Source organism: Mycteria americana, unplaced genomic scaffold (genome assembly GCF_035582795.1).
Source record: "Mycteria americana isolate JAX WOST 10 ecotype Jacksonville Zoo and Gardens unplaced genomic scaffold, USCA_MyAme_1.0 Scaffold_54, whole genome shotgun sequence".
Classification (NCBI taxonomy): domain Eukaryota; kingdom Metazoa; phylum Chordata; class Aves; order Ciconiiformes; family Ciconiidae; genus Mycteria; species Mycteria americana.
The window spans coordinates 882534-901948 of NW_027445640.1; the positions used below are offsets into that span (position 1 = coordinate 882534).

Consider the following 19415-nt stretch of genomic DNA (forward strand, 5'->3'; position numbering starts at 1 on the left):
ATCCTGGTTCAGCCCTGTTTGGTGCAGAGGAGGCAGGAGGAGGGGAGGGTGCTGCTTTTCCAACACTTCCCCTCCTACCACTGGGCAGCACCCAAAAGCCCAGCTGATGGTGAGAAATACCCACCTGCCCTCTTTCCCAGGAGTACCAGGCAAAGGGGGACCCCAAGTCAGCCAGGCCACATGCTGAAGATGCCCCTAACCTGCAACTCCCCGGCACACTATCAGACAGCGGCCGCTTTAATTCCCCCACCCCACCCCCCACCCTCTTATTTACACAAGAAGTTCAGAGAAGTCAAAGCCGGCTTCTGCGAAAAGCCCTCACTGGAGCGGAAGAGGAAGCCCCGGTTTATCGGCACTGAGCCAGGCATTATCAGAGCGCTGTGGCCTCCAGGAAGCGCTAGCAGCCCCTACCCCCTCCGCACCCGCCAGCACCTTTGCATATTTCCATGGCAAAGGCCCAGCTTTGCATGAAGGCCCCACCACAGCCCAGGGGACTGAACAGGCCCAAAATAGCCCACAAAGACACAGCATTAAAAAAAAAGAAAAAACAAACAACAAAAAACCCACACCAAAAAAACATTTTGCAATATCCACATAGCAGGGCTGAGCCACCAGCTTGTTTTCGGTAGCAAGGGCCTCGCCAGCACTGCAGGAAACTTGTCACCTCTCCCCTGCCTCACCCCATCTGCAGTAAGGCTTGACGGCCCATGGGGCTGGAGCCACCTGCACAGTTTTTGGGGTAGGGAAGTGCTTTGCCCCTCAGGAGAGGGATTTCCCAGCCAAGGCTCCCACAGCAAAGCTGGCCCCAGCAGGAGGAAGCTGTTCATCAAACCACTGCCTGAACGAGGTCTGCCCATAACCGGGCTGCACCCTCCAGCCCCAGGCAGGCCGCACGCTTCCTCCATCCCCGACCAGGCAGAGGAAGGACAAGACCAAAGCCACACAGTGGCTCCCCCGCCTTGGAAGGGGCGAGGAGCACAGCTCACCCCCAGGCCCCTGGAAGAGTCCCCCTCTCCTTGAGGCTGCAGGCCCCTGCCTTGCTGACACAGAGGGTGACAAGCCCCAGCTGCCAAGCGCAGGCACCCAGGGGGCCACAGCACACTTTGGGGCGCCGCAAGAAAAGACGTTTCCGAGCGTGCAGGCACTGAGCACAAGGTGCCTCACGGACTTTCCCCACCCACGTACACAGTGAAGGAGAAGAGCGTCTCAGCATGGAGCAGCTCTGGGGAACCCCAACAGGTGACACAAGACACCCAGAGCAGTTTTCCACAGCGGCTTTCTAATAACCAAGAGGCTGTGGGGCAGCATCCATGCTAATAGGCCCACATCAGCAAAGCAGAGCAGGAACATTTAGCACATCAGCATCTCGTTACAGGAAATGGAAAGTTTTATACTAGAGGATTGGGAACAAAAGACATTTGTTGACAAAACTAAGTGCTTGTTCAGCAAACAAGCAGGCCTGACAATATATTTCAGCTCTCCACTTGGGTTTCCATCAGGCATCACTCAGGCTGCAGGTCAAGCACCATAGACGAGGATGTTCCTCACTGTGCCTCTGTCCCACAGAGTAGAGCTCCCCAAGAACCAACCCATCCATGGTCTGAGGACATGAGGCGGGTGAGCGCTGCAAGCCCACCAAGAAGCAATGCTACCAGCTGGGGACCAGGGACAGAGCCCAGGGCCGGCACCAATGGACTCACACAGTTGCAGTCCATTGCCGACAAGTTTTATTCTGCTCCAGAATGTTTACATTCAAACATCAGCTTCGTTTGACTCGTGGCTCATCAAAATGAAAGGAAGACAAGGAAGCGACTGATACAGACTTCCACAGCTCCCCACCCACTAGAAGGGCTAGAATAACCAAAAAGATTAAAATAAACAGAAACATCAACTGTTGCCAGCAAGCCATGTGCACAATGAGAGTCCACCAGGCCACTGATCCTTGCTATGCTCCTTGGCAATGTGGCTCAAGTACATCAGAGAAAGTCTCGCTTGGAGTCAAGGCAGGAGAAGGCTTTGCCACAAAAATGCTACTTCACATGAGGAATGAAGTACAGTGCACCCATAAGCAGTTCTACCACATTCAAAATTCACCCTTTTTGTATCATTACCTCTGTAAAAATGTACATATTCTACAGATTTATATTTACAGGTTCTCTACAGCCTCCCCCCTGCATGTGGGGTTTTACATACTTACAAATGCACTCCCTATTTTTAAACTGCCTGTGTGTGGTGAGTCGCATCAGTGTAGCCAAGATCAGCCAGACAGGCCAATGCGGCTGCGCTGCAGCTGGCTGTGGTTACTGCCCTGAGCCTCGCCGAGCCCACCCCCAACACTCCTCTGCCTGCTCAGTGACCTGTCTGAAGCCCTGCTGGGAGCAAAGGGGCCATGCAGGGCTGCAGCATCCCATGTTCTGGCAGCGAGTTGCACGTCTCTGCTGCTGGCATGGCTCTACTACTTCCAGAGGGCGAACGTGTGCAGAGCCGGCAGTGGCCAAAGGCCTGCTCACCAGCACACCTGGGGGCAGGCACAGGCTCGCACAATGCCCAGCATTCAATGCTTCTGCTCCAGCAGAAAAGCCGCAAGTTTAGGCAGGACTCCAGCAGCAGAAGATGCTATTTCCAGAAACCCACAACCACAGCCCTGAAACATCTGCTCCACGCACAGCTGCTGTGCCAAGCCCAGGAGGCTTCAGTCCAGACAAGAGCTGCTGGTGCTCACTGGCTTGCTGCTAAGCAGATCGGTTCCCTCCGGGATAAAACTGAAGCAGTCCACTTGAGCTTTCTGTCATCATCCTCTTGAAGGAAGCAGAATATCAATTCTTCCACTTTCTGTTCCCAAAGCAATAATTCCTCATGGGTACCCACAATCTGACTGGATCACACCTTCCTTCTTAGGAAAGGATTGCTCAGGGAACACCTAGATATTCTCCTCGGGTCACTCAAGTCCAGCTTCATAAGTACTCACAGGAGGAAGTGATCAGCTCACCAGCCCCAAACAGAGCCAGTCCACCCAGAGTTTTGTCCCTCTGCTGCATACCCTGGCTCACCGGAACATGTAGGCCAAGCTTGCTCCCAGTCCAGCCATGCCTGCAAACGCCATCAGTACATTTCTGATGCTGCCTTCTAGGTCCTCGACTCGAAAGAAGTCAACAAAGCCCTCCTAGGAGAAAGAAGGGAAAGTCATTTCCCCGCCAGCCACCCTTCTTTGGCAGGAAGGCATGGAAAGCCTTTTTCCTTGGCAGAGCAGGCTGGCGTGCAGCCTGCCCAGCACATCCACCGAGTGCGCTCCCCCAGACTCATTACAGCCACAGCCTGCCCCACAGAGGGGGCAATCAGGAGACAGCACCAAAGCAGCTGTGGACCAGCTTCAAGCAAGCTCAGCGCACCCGGGACTGACTCGGCTGCGGGAATGCTGCCCCTCTGCACTGGGCAGGGGCACATTTTTAGGTCAAGACTGCTTCAGGCAGCTCATTGTAAAGAGCTCCTGGAACATCAGAACTCCGGCTAGATGTTTCAGACTGTGGTTTTAACTGGAGCAGTGAGTCATCTCTGTGCTTTGCTGACACACGTGGTTGTCAGTGAGCAGGTCACAGAAATAGGAAAATACTGGATTGTTCTGAAAAGCTTGCAGTGTTCAGGACAGGCAGTGACTCACCCAGCCTCCCTGGCTCACTAGCCACTCGCGCTTAGATGAGACGAGCGCATCCGTGATGATCCCTGCCAGCGAGCTGATGCACTTCTCCTGGTTTATGCTTTTCAGGTGTTTCGCAACAAAGGCACCAAACGAGATGAGCGTCACCACTCGACCCCAGTTTGTTACTCCATCACTGAACATGTGGGCAGCCACTTCACACACCAACTGTAGATCTTCCTCTTTCTGGATTTCCAGCTTCCGAAACATTCCTGCAAGAGATGCTGGTTTAGAGGCAGGCACACACATGACACTGAATACCCCACAAGGCCACCAGTGAGAAGATGCAGCCCCCATGCTCTACATCCAAAAGCTGTTAAGAGTCACTGCTGAGTGTCAGTGACAGAGAGCAAGTACCTGGCTGCTTCTGCAGAGGGCTCTGCTGCTCACACTTGCCTGGGCCAGACAAAAAACAGCCCATAACCCATTTCTAGTTCCTTCCTCCCCACCTGAGGCACAGCTTCCATCTCTGTGCACGTCACATTCCCCTATGTCACAAGGGCTTTAAAGCCCCACCACATCAGAACCACAGCACAGAAGTCAGTTTCCAGCCTGGCGCAAGCCCTGCCCCTCCAGCTGAAATGAGGGACAGTCACCTACAACGAGGCAGATGCGTTGCCATTTTATTAATGTGGTTTTAGTGACTGCATCAACAGAATTTCCCAGTTTGGCCTGCAGTGCTGCCTCACGAATAAGCAAACAAGACAAGCCTTTACGAAACTGAAAGGCATTGCTTGTTATTGCTCAAACTAACAGGAAGCCTTCCTGAATCCAGTTCCTCTTCTGCACACACAAAGGTAACCATCCCTACAGAAGCCTCAGATACCAGCACCAGCCCACACTGGTCTGAACATTCCTCCCAAGTGTGGCTCATTCAACAAGCACGCCCATGAATTTGGCCAGGGTAACTGAACCCACAGTCAGCACAGCTAAGGATGCGAGGAAGAAACTGAAGCCCTTTGCATTAAAAACAAAAAACTGGAACATACTCCCGCAAGAAGGAAGGCATTTCACCACACACTGTCTCAGGAGGAAACACAGACGCTACCCCTTCTGTGTCAGGCACCATCCTGATCTGAGATCAGATGTCGTAGAGCATTCCAAAAGCAGTCCCAGCACGAGCCCAGAGGCCAGCAGTTCAGCCCCACTACCCATGGCTCAGGCTAGCCCCAAAAGAGCTCACTGCCAAGTTACATGAAACCAGTCAAAATGGTCAGTTCTCATTTCTAGTACATTCCCAGGACACTCTGCAGTGAGAACACCTGCTCATCCAAGCCCAGGCACTGGGGTTCAAGTTTCTATGGCTATTCTAGGATTCATCAGAAATGAGCAAAATCCATTAAAACAGCTACAACCCAAGCACATTGTCCAAGAGAATTTCTCCCCCAGAAACCTCGTTCCACCCAAGCCAGGGGTGTGAGGAGTTTAAACTCCTGAGTTAACTAATCTTGGGGCACTTGGGATTATTTGCATATAGTTATGCTGAACAAAGCAGGATGCAAGGAGGAACTGGGGCTAATCTGTAACTAAATTATCTCCTCTGCACACGTTACCAGCGGTTTTTCTGCCTCCCAATAGAACAAAGTTCAGTTTCATTTTTCATCACTTCTCAGCTGTTTTAACTCCCTCGAAACCAGGGCCACATCCCATCCGGTAAATGACCGGACCGAGAGCTCAAGCACCACCACCACCCCCCTTCCCCTGGCTGGGGGGTGGGGGTGGCAGAGAGGCCTTACTCCAGCCCCAAGGGCCAGCTCCAGCCTAGGCCTCTCCCAGCCGCTGCTATGCAGCCTGCAGCCCCCCCACACACACACACGGGGCAAAGGGAGCAGACATGGGGGCAGGATCTCCCGGCGATCCACATCCCTGTACCCCTCTCTTCTAGGGACAAGCCCCCAGAGACCCCCACGACTCCACACTGGGAAGGGATGGGACCGGAGCCCATAAATCACCTCCAAAGGAGGGAAACTGGGTCCCATGCACCCCCGTGGCCTCACGCCCTCCTGCCCAGGCGGGCCCACAGCAGGACCCGAGGCGCCCCCACCCCACACACCGCCCGTTCCCCGCCCCTCGCAGAGGAGCTGGCCGCCAGTCACCCTGGAAGGCGAGCTCGTGTTTCTGCATGACGCCGTCGCCGACTCTCCGCAGCGTCTCCAACGCCTTCTCCATCACGGCATCGCCCGACCTGCCAGGCCCGCTTAGCAGCCCCGGGAAGAACTTCTTCACGCCGGGCTCAACCTCGCCGGCCACCTCCCGCAGGTACCGACTGATGATCTCCAGCGAGTCCTGCCGCAGCCCATCGGGCGGCTCCGGCAGCCCGGGCGGCGTGCCGGGCAGCGAGTCCCCCGCCGGGCCGCGCTCAGCCTCGGGCTCGCAGCCGTCCAGCTCCTCCTCGGGGGTCCACAGCGCGCCCGGCCGCGCCACGGGAGGCAGCGCCGCGCAGGGGGCCGCGCCACAGCCAATCAGCGCGCGGGGTACCTCAGGGCGGCCGGCGGCTGCCCAGGTCCCCGCGGAGCCAATCAGGCCCCGCGGTACCTCAGCGGCGGCCGCCGCGCCGGGGGCTGCTGCGGCGGCCGGCGGCGGGGCCGGGCCCCCCCCCGGCGAGGCGGGCGCCGAGGCGGGCGCCAAGGCCGGCCCGCTGCCGCCGCCACAGCAGAGGTTGAAGCCGATGACGGCGTTCCGCTTCACGGCGAACATGGCGCCCAGCCCTCCACGGCAGCGACCTGCGCGGGCGTTGAGTGTCGCTGCCGCTTATATGGTGGCGGTGACGCCACGCGGGGTGCGGCGGGGCGGGGCGAGGCCGCGCCGGTTCCACTTCCGGCCCTGCTTCCGGCGGGGCCCCGTCGAGGGAACGGTACCATGGGGGTGGGGGCCACGCCTCGCCTGGCCGCGGCTTTTTGGGGTGAAAAAGGGGCGAAATGGTCGCCGCCTCCGCGGAGGTGCGCTCCCTCCGCCGGACCTTGCTTCGGCCCCACGACACCGACGCCCTCCCCCTGCCCCAGGCCCTGCCAGGCCCCACACCGAGTACCCCCCCCACCCCCGGTGCAGCCGGGCCCTGCTGTGGACCCCCGGCCCTTCTTGGTCCCCTGCAACAGCCCCGCAGTACTGCAGGGTACCTCCGTGCTGATACGCCGCCCCTCCCCCCCCCCCCCCCCCCCAGCACCACCAGGCCCTGCCATGCCTCCCCCACCCCAGCACCACGGGGTGCTGCAGTGCCCCAAGTCCCCCTGGCAAAGCTGGGCCCCACCGTAGCCCCCCCATGGCACGGGGTACACAGTCCTTGCAGCCTGCACCATTTTCTGAGGGGCCACATGTTCCTCCCCTGCCTCAGCCCTAGTTTTCTTTCTGGTTTTTGCAATACAAAGCATCCCCCGGCAAGGCCGTGAGCATGCAGCCAGCAGGACTGAAGCCCTGGCACATGCGGGGAGCCAGGACGCCCTTGCTGGTGTACGCCAAAAGGGCTGCTTGGAAGTGGGGAGTGTGATGTGCTCTGGTGAGACCCCCCCCCGGGGCACTGCATCCAGCTCTGGGGTCCTCAGCACAGGAAGGACACAGACCTGTTGGAGCGGATCCAGAGGAGGCCACAAAAATGATCAGAGGGCTGGAACAGCTATGCTACGAGGACAGGCTGAGAGAGTTGGGGTTGCTCAGCCTGGAGAAGAGAAGGCTCCGGGGAGACCTTATTGCAACCTTTCAATACTTACAAGAAAAATGGGGATGGACTTTTTAGTAGGGCCTGTAGTGACAGGACAAGGGTGATGGTTTTAAACTAAATGAGGGGAGATTCAGACTAGATATAAGGAAGAAATTGTTTACACTGAGGGTGGTGAGACACTGGCCTAGGTTGCCCAAAGCTAGATGCCCCATCCCTGGAAACATTCAAGGTCAGGTTGGACAGGGCTCTGGGCAACCTGATCTAGTGGAAGACGTCCCTGCTCACGGCCAGGGGGGTTGAATAGATGACATTTAAAGGTCCCTTCCAACCCAAACTATTCGATGATTCTATGTTGCTTCCCACCTGCTCAGCATTTTACCTGGATCTGGTTAAAGCCCTCTCTGACTTTGGCTTGCTTAGCTGGATGCTCATGGGGAAGTGCACCATTTCTTCCAGTCATCGGTGGGTTGCCTCACATCTCTCCCGTTATTTGCAAACTCCTTGCATCCGCCGGCTCCGTGAGGGCTGTGGTGTCACAAAGTAGGGCAGTGCCCTGTGACCTCGGGGCTGCGGGCAGGATCCAGCCATCTGTGAAATGGCTGGTGGGTGCCCCCAGAGGCCAGACCTGCTCTGCCATCACCCATCACCTGGGACACCCCAGGGGCACTTTGGCCAGTCTCGGCATCGCTAGGGCACCGGCTCTCAGTTGTGGTCTTCTCTGGCCACAGGCCCCTCCTTCACATCCGGGACTCTGCCTGATGCCCTCAAAATCTGCACCAGTTAGGGCAAAATTTAGCTGGGGAAGAAGCCTGTGCCAATGCAGGTGGCTTTGCTCTGGGCAGTGAGGAAGGAAAGGAGGTCTCCCAAGCACCCCTTTGCCAGACCCCTTGCCAGGACCATGTCCCTGGGCGCTGCACTCTGCTCCATCGCTGCCTCTCGGAAAGGCCAGGATGGAGGGAGAGGCATGGGGGCAAAGGTGGCTGCCGTCCTGCAGAGCTCACTCACCTGCAGGGGATTTCTGCCTGTGGAGCCAAGCACCAGTGCAGCTCAACCCTCTCCAGCCTCAGGGCCTTTTTGTGCCTAACAAGACCCCACACACTGGAAACTGGCATTTGGGGCCCCCAGAAATCACATCCCCAGTTACCCCCTCTGAAAGCAGGAAAGAGTTTCTCTGCAGGCCCAGATGGCAGACAGGTGGCCAGGCCAGCAACGCCAGGGACACATGCCAGGGCCTCTCTGAACCACCGCTCTGTCCAAAGGCCACCCAAATACCCTGCGGCAGTGGAGCTCCAGCCCCCACCTAGGAAGGTGACATCAGCCCCAAGTCATCCAGCTGAGGTGCTACAGCGTCACCAAACCAAGACATGATAAGAATGAGATGCTGGACCAGGGGCCGCAGCATGGGAGGGTTTCTGGTTTCCCCTGCAGAGGCAGGTGGGCTCACTGCTGAACCCCAACAGCCCTGTGAAAGGGATCCGGGAAACTCCCACCCACCCTGACAGCAGGGCCTTGGGGGCAGGGGATCCTTGGGATTGGGGGGGGGGGGGGGGGACGACGACACAGGGACGGGGACAGGGAGGGAACCCCAGATGTGGGGAGAGAACACCAGCACAGCTCCTCAAATGCGTCTTTCCGCTCCAGGGAGGCAGTGAGGACACAGGGAGCTGCCACTGTTAAGAAGCCCCTGTCTAGTCAGCATTTTTGGGGATAGAAACTGCAGCAAACCCAAGCCTCTGTCACTGTCCTGAGCATCAGCATGCACCAGCAGGAACAGCAGAGGAGAAAGCTTCAGTAAGCACAGGGAACAGCACCATCCTGAATGCCCCAAAGTGCTCTTGACCTGGATCTTGCAAGAAGCAGGGACGTGCATCCACCCCATGTGCCCCTTCACCCCCTCACCAGCTCCTTTCCCAGCTGCTGCCCCCACAAACCAGGGCAAGAGCACAACCGGGTCACACTGGGGTCCAGCAAGACAAAACCCAGCCCCCTCAAAATCCTTGCTGTGGCCCCAAGGAATGCGTCCTTGTCGGGAAGCGAATTCTTGGCACCCGGAGCAATAACAGAGGCGAGGTCGGCTTGCTCTGGCAGCTTGGGGCAGCGCCCGGCACATATTTCCCCGGCAGTTCCAAGCTTTACAGCACAAACAAACACCGGCACATACTTGGCACGAGGCTGGAACAGTGCGTCCCTGTGCAAACACCCAGCCCTGGCCCCTGCTGTGAGGTGGGCTTGAGGGGCTGCAAAATGGCCAACTGGGGGTGGAAGATGCAGGGCAGAGGCTTCAGGCAGCTCTAGGGAAGGTCAGTGGGTTTGTCTGAACAGCGGCCCACCCCAGTGACGCCATCGGCTGGGCTGTTAAACTCTAGAAAGGAAAGATGTGACATCAAAGCTGAAACCCCAGAGTTAAAGCCTCCGGGATGGCTGCCAATGGAGACACAGAGGGAGCCACAGTGGGGCGGTGTGGGAGGATGTCACTGTGGGGCAGCCCTGACCCCTGAGGAGGGCACCAGGAGCCCCTGCCCCACAGCATGGAGGGGGGGCAGGGATTTGTTTAGAAGGCAGGAGGATAAAAACCACCTCCCCCTGTGCTCCCTCCCCTGTTTCTCAGCTGTGAGCGATGGTGGCTGGTGGCCCCGCTTGGCCCCTGGCCCCTGTGGCTGCAGAATGGGATGGACCCCATGCCCCCCCCTCCGCCCATGCACATCCAATACACCCCATGGCCCCATTGCTGCACACCCACACACCCCATACCCACCCAAAACACACCTTCTTGCCCCATGCACACCCCAGAGCCCTATGTATACCCCACGGCCATGTCGCTGGGGGACAGCCCCACGGAGACACCAGGGCCCAGCACATATAACCCCATAGCCCCCCACACACCCCCATAGGCCCCATCACCAGGGTACAGTCCTACAAACACCCCACAGCCCCACTGCCAAGGGTTGGCCGCCTGCACAGCCCATAGCCCCATTGCTAGGGGACAGCCCCATGCAAATCTGACAACCCCACTGCTGGGGGTCAGCTCTCCCTGCACCCTATAGCTGGGGATGAACACCCCATGGCTCCATTCCTGGGGGACAGCCCCACACACACTCCATAGCCACACAGCCCACAGAGAAGGGTACCACACTGCTCACATATCCAGGGGGTGGGGGAGATGTTGCACAGTGTTAGCTGAAATGAGCCCTGAAAGAGGAGGAGGAAGAAAGGGCAGAGACTTTAAGCAATTTCGCCGAGGCCCGTCAGGGTCTCTCCATGTGCCTTCTCCCACCCGGTGCCCATCCCTGGGGTGCAGGAGCATGGCCACACCTGCCTTCCCCGCCTCAACAAAACCCCGCATGGGCTCAGCCAGCCAAAGCCCTCCCTCTGTGCCCCATCCCACCCCACGGCTACACTTTGATGGCCTTGCTCAAGCTGCACAAGTCCCTCAGCACCCCAACAGTTGGTGCTAAATGTGTCTTTCCTCCTGCTGGTTCACCCCAACAGCCCTGGGGACATCGAGCCTCCCACCGCTACCAGCCTCATCCTTGTAGTAATATTTTACAAGGAGCAGAGGATGAGAATGCAAAGGCCTCCGAGATCCAGGGCAGTTCCCACTGCACCCCTTCCCATGAGAGGTGGGCAGTGGGGCAGACAGTATCATCACTCCCTCGCTGCCTGCCTGGCTCTGGGGGTGGAATGGAAATAACTCTGCTCCACAGCTACTACCCTTGTATGGAATTGCTCTTGCTGGTTCTCATCCTGTGTTGTCACAATCACTTCCCCTCCTGTGCAAGCACGCCTGGCATTTCCGGAAAACCAGGAAAGCTGTGGTTCGAGAGCTGTCCCCTCCCTCTGCCCCCTCTCAGCACACAGGCAGCCCCCAAGCTGCAATGCCTCTTGCATTCTTCACTATATTTCCTTTTTTTTTTTTTAAAAAAAAGCAAGCATAGCACTTTAGAAGAGAGGAGAGATGAACATGTAAAAAATTATATATTTTTTTTATATATATGATTCATATCTATTTACAACATGGCTGGGACAACAGAACATCCAAGGAGGTTGCACAGCCACTGCCAGCGCCACCCTGGCCAGGTCACTCAGGGTCTGGAAAGGTAACGGAGACCAAAGCACGGACCCATGGTACCAAGTGGGCAGCCCTCAATCCCACTACACTCCTTGCCCGCTCCACAAAGAGAAAACTGTCCTCCGTGGCCATGGGGCCGGCAACGGAGCCCCTTGCTCAGAGTGCCCTGATGAGTAGAGCTCTGGCTGGTTTACTCCAAACTACCTGAAGGCAGACACAAGCATCTGAGCACACCCTTAGCAAACACTCTCCTGGGAAGCAATACCACGTTCCTTGCTCCAGCCAGCAGCAGGAAAGCACGAAACAGGTTCTCAAGACAGCCTGAGTCAGCCAGCCAAGAACATATGTAAGGAAAGCCATGCCCTGCCTTGGTTTCTCCTGACCTGATGGGAATCCCTAAAGAAAAAAAAAAAAAAAAAAAAAAAAAGGAAAAAAAGAAGAAAAAGTCCACTCAACTTCTCGACTTCCTTTTGCCCACATGCCTTCAAAACTGGGCCTAAACCGGGCAGGTTTAGCACTGCCCTGGCACAGGTATGCCAAGACCTTCTGCTGCACAGGATGGGAGGCCGCTTCATCTCCGCTGCGTGAGGAGCGGACAGTATATGCACCGAGCACGCACATTGTTCTGCAGGCTGGAGCCATCACACCAACTTTTTGTTTTGTTGTGGTTCCCCACCCCCACCCCCGGCCTGGAACAAACTAAAGGCAAGAAGAAAAAAATGGGAGAAAAAAGAAAAGAAAGAAATCAAACCTTGGGGTGCCTGATGTCAACACAGGTTTGCCTCTATGCTCCTCTCTTCCTAATCTCCACACTCTCTGTCTCTGGTGTTTTTTTCCCTTCTGGGGTGGTTATTCCCAGTCCTGCCTCTCTCCCTCCAGAGATCAGCTCCAACAGCTCACATCTGTCTCACTGACTGCTGCTGGCCCCCACTTTGTAAGCACTGAAGTCTGGGCATGAGGCAGGGGCTGCATGTGACCAGACAGGGCTCTGACTGCCTGCTTGGCCACATTCTCACAGTGTCCCAAGCGCCCTGCTGCTGGTGGGATTCAGCTCACCACCTTTTGCCACCTACCCAGCAGCCGGGAGAGGAGCTGTCTCTCACCTCTGCCAAGGCAGACAGCCTCGCTGGCCAGAACTGACCAGGGAGAGAGAAACTGTCCCCAAACCCTCTGGGGCAGCTGTGAGCCTCACACTGTGCCCCTCCATCACAGCCACACTTGGGTGCAGCTGTGGTGGGGCTCTACCCCCGAAACAGCAAATGCCTCATCGCAGCTCCAAGCCATGAGGACTGTTTCAAACACTGCCCGTCCCCCCTCCTACAGCCATCAGACACATCCTCCCCTCCTGTGAGCTCAGCTGCTTTGTCCAAGCAGGGGACAGATCCCAGGCAGTTCAGCCCAACAACACAGCCACGTAATTTTTTGTGTATCAGCTAATTTCTTCACTTAGCAGCTCTAACGCACACACCTAACTAAACTTCCAGATCATGTAGTACACCTTTTGCCCAGCCAGTTCTTCCTCTGCAGACACCCAACACCTGAAAAGCATTCACACACCACAGCTCCAAGCTCTCCCCTCCTACCCGGTACCAAGCAAACAGCAAGCGACACCTCTGAGCACTTTCCTGCTTCTCCTGGGGCCGCTCGACTCTCCCAGCGAGGAGGCAGCGCTTCAGTGGCTCTGCAAGCGAGGATGGTTTCAAACAGCATGAAAATTAAGGCAGCAAACCCACTCGCTAAAAAGGAACGGCCCAATCAAATCTGCCTGTGCCTCCCAGGCTACTGACACCTCTTGCTCGCCTTCTCGGTTTTGGTGTGTGTTCGCTGTAAATACTCAAATAACTATGTGGATTCTGGTGCTCCCGTCCCTATGGTACAGTGAAGTTCAATCCATTTAGCCAAAAGAAAAAAAGAAAATAGGAAAAAACCCAGCCTGTGAGTGCAGGCTACCCTGCCAGCTTGCTGGTTACAAGCGAGGATTTTCTCTGCGGGAGGTCCTGAGGTGTCGGGATGTGATCTCCTGTCACCAGGTTCTTGTCTGGCCCCGCAGTTGGCAACTGCTTGTTCTTCATCTTTGCCTTGGCCATGTTGTAGTCACCAGAATCGAAGTATTTTTGCTGGAAGAGGGAGAGGAATTTGGGTTACTTTGATTTGCAGGAGTGTGGGGACACAGCAGAGATACAGACACCTGACCACAAATACAATCCTTTAAGGAGCTGCTGGGGTTGCTCAAAACCAAGTCACCAAAACATCATGCAAGGGGAAAATCCAAGCAAGGGAGCCTGGCCCGATTTAAAAGACCTTTAGCACCCACCCACAAACCCCAGAGGGACTCCGACCTGCCCCAGCTGGAATAAGCTTTGCCCCATCGCAGCTGCCTGTCTGACTCAAGACACCAAGGTACATTTTCCTCCTTTCACCCAACTTTGGGTGTTTGTAGCCTGTGAACTTTCACTGCTTGGTGTGGCGCTTGCTGGGTAAAGACCAGGTTTGTCCTGCTCTGCCCTTGCACCACACTCAGGGTGACAGGGATTCAATCCTGGTCCAGAGACCCCAGACAGCCAAACGCAGGCACAGCCACATCAGCAGATGTCTCCAGGCAGAGGCTCAGCTACAGTGGCAAACCCAGGGGACGTTTGCTGATACAGTTCATTCTGGTTTGGTAAGCTGATGAGCCAGTGTGACAGAGGCAGGATTTTCTCCCCAGGGAGCACAGCCTGGTCGGTGCCAAGGCCTTCGCCAGACTGTCCAACAAGCGAAATGACGCAGGGAAATGCCTGCGAAGACACGCCCAGAGTACACCTCCCTGCTGCACAGCACCACCGACCCAGGGTTCAAAGGGCATTTTTCTCCCTTATCACATACATCACTATGGGACTCTGTGCTCCTTCACGGTACTGCTTCACCCCCCACAGCAGCATAGGAAAAGCTGAACACCAAAGCAGAGCTTGCGCTGATGCTACAGACAGAGCTTTGCTGGGCAAAAGGAGCTCTGAAGAGCCCAGTTCTGCCCCAATGCACCATCAGCCCCAATGAGCCCAGTCCCAACCAAAAGCCCTTCCCTGCCTCCACACCAAGGCATTAAACAACCCTCGTTTCTGTGCTTGCTTTAAGAGCTGGTACCTAAAACAGTCCTGGTGATCACATCAACAGTGAGAGCGAGTGTGCACAGCAGCTGCTCAGGCAGAGGGGACAGCTGTCAATACAAACTGAAAGGGAAGCAGCAGGACAGAGCCAAACGCTGCGCAGTGTGACACAGAGACACCGTGTGTTCAGAGCTGGGGAAGGCACGCAGCCACTGGCTGCCAGCAGCTCAGGAGGGATTTACGTTTTCTGCACCAGCCTCCGCAAGGAGGAGAGCCAGCAGTGACAACCCAAGCAGGCTACAGATGGCTCTTCTACAAGATGGAGAAGGATTTAATTACATTTCCAGGGAGCACAGTCAGACAGTTGGCTTTTTACACTGGTGCCAGCAATGGAGATGCTGCCAGCTGACTCACTGGCATTCTCAGTGCCCTTTGCACCAGCCCAGAACAAGGCAAAGTGCAGACCAGAGAGAAAAACTCAGGCCAGCAGCATCTCGGTGGCCCACTGAACCCCAGGGGAGCACAGCAGCAGGTGGGGGGGGATTTATGCACTTGTTTCACCTCTAGACCCCAGGTTTCGGGCCAGGGTTTGGAGGACAGGGTGGGATCCACTGCTGGGGGAGACACGTAGAGCAAAACCACCCAAGAAGCGGCAGCTTTTGGATTCTGAGCAACAAGACCTTCTCACTTGACCACAGCAGCCCTCACTGCTTTGGGCTTGTGCCCACTGGGTGCCATGTCCAGCGCAGGCACTGAAAGGAGCCTGGCCCATGGGTTCAAGAGACTTTTTGACCTGGGGAATTTTGGTGTGACTCCTCTGTCCTGGTTAGAGCTTGGCTGCCTGTGCCATTGAGGGAGGAGAGGACGCGGACGAGCAATGGCTAAGAAAAATACCCCTTTCTGCAGTCTCTTCATGAGGAAGTCGGAGCCTCCAGGCTTCTGGCCTAGGTTGGGGTATTTGGCCTTCAGTTTCGCCTCTTCTGCTCTCTCAGGGGTGACGGTTTCCTTCTCTTGTGTGTCCTGAAAAACAAAGAGGGGGGGCAGAAAGCCCTTCAGTCCCACAGAAACACACACACCTGTGATGCCGTAACACAATATTCAGCAGGGCGTCCAAACCCCAGCACCTGGCTTGCCAAGGAAGGTGTCATCCCCTGGAAAACCCAGACGCACTCAGAGAATATTACAAAAACACCTTCCCAGCCAGAAACAGCTTTTGCCTCCAGTACCTGTGGAAATAGGCTGAGACCCTCTCCCTGCCTCCTTCCCAGACGGGAGCCCCTGCAGGTGACATTTGGCTTTGCAAACTGGGCTTAAAACATCACTGCAAATTGCTACCGGACAAGCGTCTTCCCCTGACCAGCAACAGGTCAGACCAGCATCGACAAACACCAGTCCAGAGCTGCCCAGCATGACAGGCTCCGGCAGCGCACTGCAGTGCTGGGAGGGTTCAGCCTTGCTGCGCCCCGTTGCAGTACAGCTGAGATGGAAGAAACCCTTCTGCTCCAAAACCAATTTATTGGGAATGACAACAGGCACAGGCAGCAAAGCAGCGTTTTAGTGCCTCTTTCACAGCCACAGGAGTTTCAGGATGTTCCGGGAAGGCACCCAGCCCACTTGAAGCCTGGGACCCCTGGGGCCAATTGCAGCAGGAGGCGCCAGGCCCTGGTTGTCGCCTGGTCCCTCTGCAGGGGCTTTGAGACACACACACACACACCCCCCCAACCCAGCTATTGAAGAAGCATCAGCTGAGCAATGATGCCTGAAAGGGGGGTTCCCAGTGCAGGGCTTGGGACCTGCTCCCCAACCACCAGCCTCTCTGGGATCTGCAAGGAAGGGCTGCAGGCCTGGGGACAGGAGCTTCAGTCTGGGGTGGGAAGGAGTCAGGGTCCTAGCAGGGCCTGGAGAGCCTCACCCACAGCAAGGCCGAGTTCTGGCTGGCCACCAGTCCAGCTCCAACAGGAACACGTCACTGCTGGCCACCTCTACCAGCAGCCACCTGGGGCCAGGCCACCACGCAAGTGCAAGTTGCTGTTTCACGGGATGTTGGCAAGGGGTGTTTTTCATCCCTGTTCCCTTTCCAGCAGGGACAATGCTGGCAGACTTGGCAGCAGCAGCTCTGCTCCTGCCAGCCCAGCTGCACCGATGGATGCCATGTGCATCTTCTCCCCAGTGCTGAGGCCCTGAACCTCTCCCAGCCCACCAGAGATGACACACTCCATAAAATAAGCATGCCAGAACACTGCCACCACAAGCCTCTGCCCCATCTGTGAAACAGGAAAGCCCTCGGCATCGGACAGGACCAGCAAGCTGGCAGGATGAAGGTGGCAATCATGCAAGGTGGAGGCAGGTGGGATGGGAGTCCCAGACTCCCCAAGGATGAGGCACTGAAGCTCGGCCTGGTGATGTTAAGGGGACGTGCTCCTGTGTGTTCGACTGCCGGGACTTCCCTTCCCAGGTGGCCAAGAGCGGAGCTGGAGCCCGCAAGCCCCCAGGTTGGAAAGCATTGCTGGCACTGCAAGAGGTTTCCAATGTGATCTTCTACTGGGGCTGACCCGGGGAAGAAGCTTTTTGCAGCATGGCTTCTCCCCCCAGAAGCTGTGACAGCACGCACGCGAAGGCTGCCACGGAACAGCTCCTTGGCTGCATCGCGACAAGACAAAGCAAACCTGAGTTAATGGCAGCTCCCGACAGTCACAACTGGGACAACTGGAGCTGGGAGCAGCAGCATGATGCGCAGGCTTGGCACATCCCACTCGGAGCCCCAGCCACATAGGCTCCTCCTCACGCCCCCATCCATGGGGGTCCCCAGGAGATCGAAGGGGGGAGCAAAGGCGGGGGAAGGTGCTGAGAGTCTCGTCACGATCTTCAGCTCCTGCATGCTGCAGGGCTTCGCCCACACACAGCCTGAAGGAGCCTGGCTCTTCTTACCCGTCTCCATGACAGCTCCAGGAATAAGAGCCGCGGCCAGTGCACGCCAGTCAGCCCTGCCACAGAGCCAGGCACCCCACAAGCCCCAACATCAGATGGGTCGAGGGGGGGGGTTGGCAGCAGGAGCTGAAGCTTTGCCCCCCACAACCCTTCCATCATCTCAGCCTGATCTCCTCAGTTCTTCATCTCCAAGTCTCCTTCCTCCCTGCCCAGCTGCAAACACCACTGGCTCCTGTCACCCAGTCTCTCCCACACTGTCTGGGGTACATCGCTGCACCCTGCTGTTTGCCCACCTCGTGGGCACCACTTCTGCAGCACCTGGCAGAGTCAACACCGCGCCAGCGTCCTTAAGACCTGCCAGCAGACCCCGGGGCTGCCCACGGCGGTGCCTCCCATCATGTCCCTCCACCATGGAACAGCGCCCACCACCTTCTCTCAGTGCCTGAAAGGCAGCACAACTGCCTCCTTCCTACGCCCACCCCCAGAGCTAAATTAACACCAGGGAAGTGGAAAAAGCTTCTCCTGCTGCGACGTCAAAGCAAGGCCACGCTGGCCACAGGGGGATTGCTGAAGGTGGCCGGCAGCGGGGGAAGGCAGCAGCTCTGCCTGCACCCCGGAGTGCGTCCGACTGCCCCGTGGGGGCTCAGGCTCGCACCCGGGGATGCAGCAGCCGCTTGAGCCGCCTGGAACCATTGCCCAGCCCCGCTCTCCGATGCCAGCCTGGTTCCCCCGATGCCTGCAGGCAGCTCTGCCCCACCGGGGCCAGCAACAAGCCACAGCTAGGGCTCATCGCTCGTCCACTCAGTCCCTGCGGTGGTCCAAGGGGGGAACCTGGCGAGGCTGAAGCCAACGCCGGTTTTCGGGGGGCTGCGGCACCCCGGCGTGCCCGTGCCCCTGCCCCGAAAGGGCCTCACCCAGCTGCTGATGGGGCAGCCGGGTCCCCCCGAACCACACAGCCCTCCCCCCAGCCCGCAGCCAGGCCCAGCCCCTCAGCAGCGGGGCGCACCCCAGGGCAGCCCCCAGCCCCCCGCCCAGACACCCCCGCGGGCCGCACCCGCCAGCTCCCCCTCCCGCCCCAGCACTCCCCAGGAAACCCCCAGCCCCCTCCCATCCCAGTAAGCACCATTCCGGTACTCCCCAATACCCACAAGCCCCCCATGCCAGCGCTTCCCAGCACCCCCTCACCCCAAAGCCCTCTCCCACCAGTGCCCCCCAGTATCCCACAAGCCCCCACGCACCCCCCCACGCCACCATCGAGACCAAGCTATCCCACCACTCCTGCCGGAAGTCCAACCCCCACCAGCCCCACATCCAATGAAACACCAGCATTCATCAGAAGGACAACAGACTAACCAATCCGCGCACAGGGCTGTGAAGACCAACGTGCGGCCGAGCCAATGGGAGCCGGCCGGGCCCGCCCCAGGGTTCCCCACCTGTTTCTCCTGCCCAGTCTCCTCCGCGCGGGTGCCGGTACCGAGCGGGGCTGCCATGGCGGGGGCTCCGCGCTCCCTCCGCGCCCCGCGCTCCCTCCGCTACGTCCGGCCCCGCGCTCTGCTCCAAAATGGCCACCGCCGCCCCCTAACGCCTCAGCTGACTGACAGGCGCGCTGCCCAATAGGCATAGGGAGGCGGCCGCGGTGACATCATACCTGACCAACCAGCGCCCGCGGTGGAGGCGGGGAGAGTGGCGGGGCGGGGCCGCCCCGGCTGGCGCGGCCACTGGCCCGTGGGAAGTGAGGCAGCACAACGTGGGCGGGGCAGGGGGCCCGGGCTGCAGCATCCCCGGCCCCGCCCAGCGCGGCGCTTTCCCGCCGCGGGAGCGGGAGGCGACGCCGGGGACACCCTCACACGGCCCGGCCCTCCTCGCCCTCCTCCTCCCCCCGGGGAGCCGGGGCCTGGCAGCGGGGCCCCCACGGCCACCCCCAGTGCTGCCGGGGCTGGAGCAGCTGCTGGCGGGGTCCGGCACCCACAGCAGCGCGAAACC

The 19415-nt window shown here is 58.0% G+C and overlaps 2 protein-coding genes across 3 annotated transcripts; both read right to left on the reverse strand.

The window, feature by feature from the left end:
• Positions 1–1710: 1710 nt before the first annotated feature.
• On the reverse strand, positions 1711–6406 carry LOC142404020 (induced myeloid leukemia cell differentiation protein Mcl-1 homolog). Its single transcript, XM_075490422.1, has 3 exons — positions 5791–6406; positions 3659–3906; positions 1711–3163 (listed from the first exon to the last, which is right to left on the reverse strand). The coding sequence occupies exons 1-3, from the start codon at positions 6389–6391 to the stop codon at positions 3047–3049; spliced, it is 966 nt and encodes a 321-aa protein (XP_075346537.1). The 5' UTR covers positions 6392–6406; the 3' UTR covers positions 1711–3046.
• Positions 6407–11835: 5429 nt separating this feature from the next.
• Positions 11836–19052, reverse strand: LOC142404021 (alpha-endosulfine). Of its 2 annotated transcripts, none has more exons than XM_075490424.1 (3): positions 18866–19052; positions 15298–15524; positions 11836–13535 (listed from the first exon to the last, which is right to left on the reverse strand). In XM_075490424.1, exons 1-3 carry the CDS (start codon positions 18920–18922, stop codon positions 13487–13489), a joined length of 333 nt encoding a protein of 110 aa, XP_075346539.1. In that variant the 5' UTR covers positions 18923–19052; the 3' UTR covers positions 11836–13486. The 2 variants fall into 2 exon arrangements, with proteins under 2 accessions (XP_075346539.1, XP_075346538.1); XM_075490423.1 differs by having other exon boundaries at positions 15399–15524; positions 18866–19026.
• Between the last annotated feature and the right edge of the window lie 363 nt (positions 19053–19415).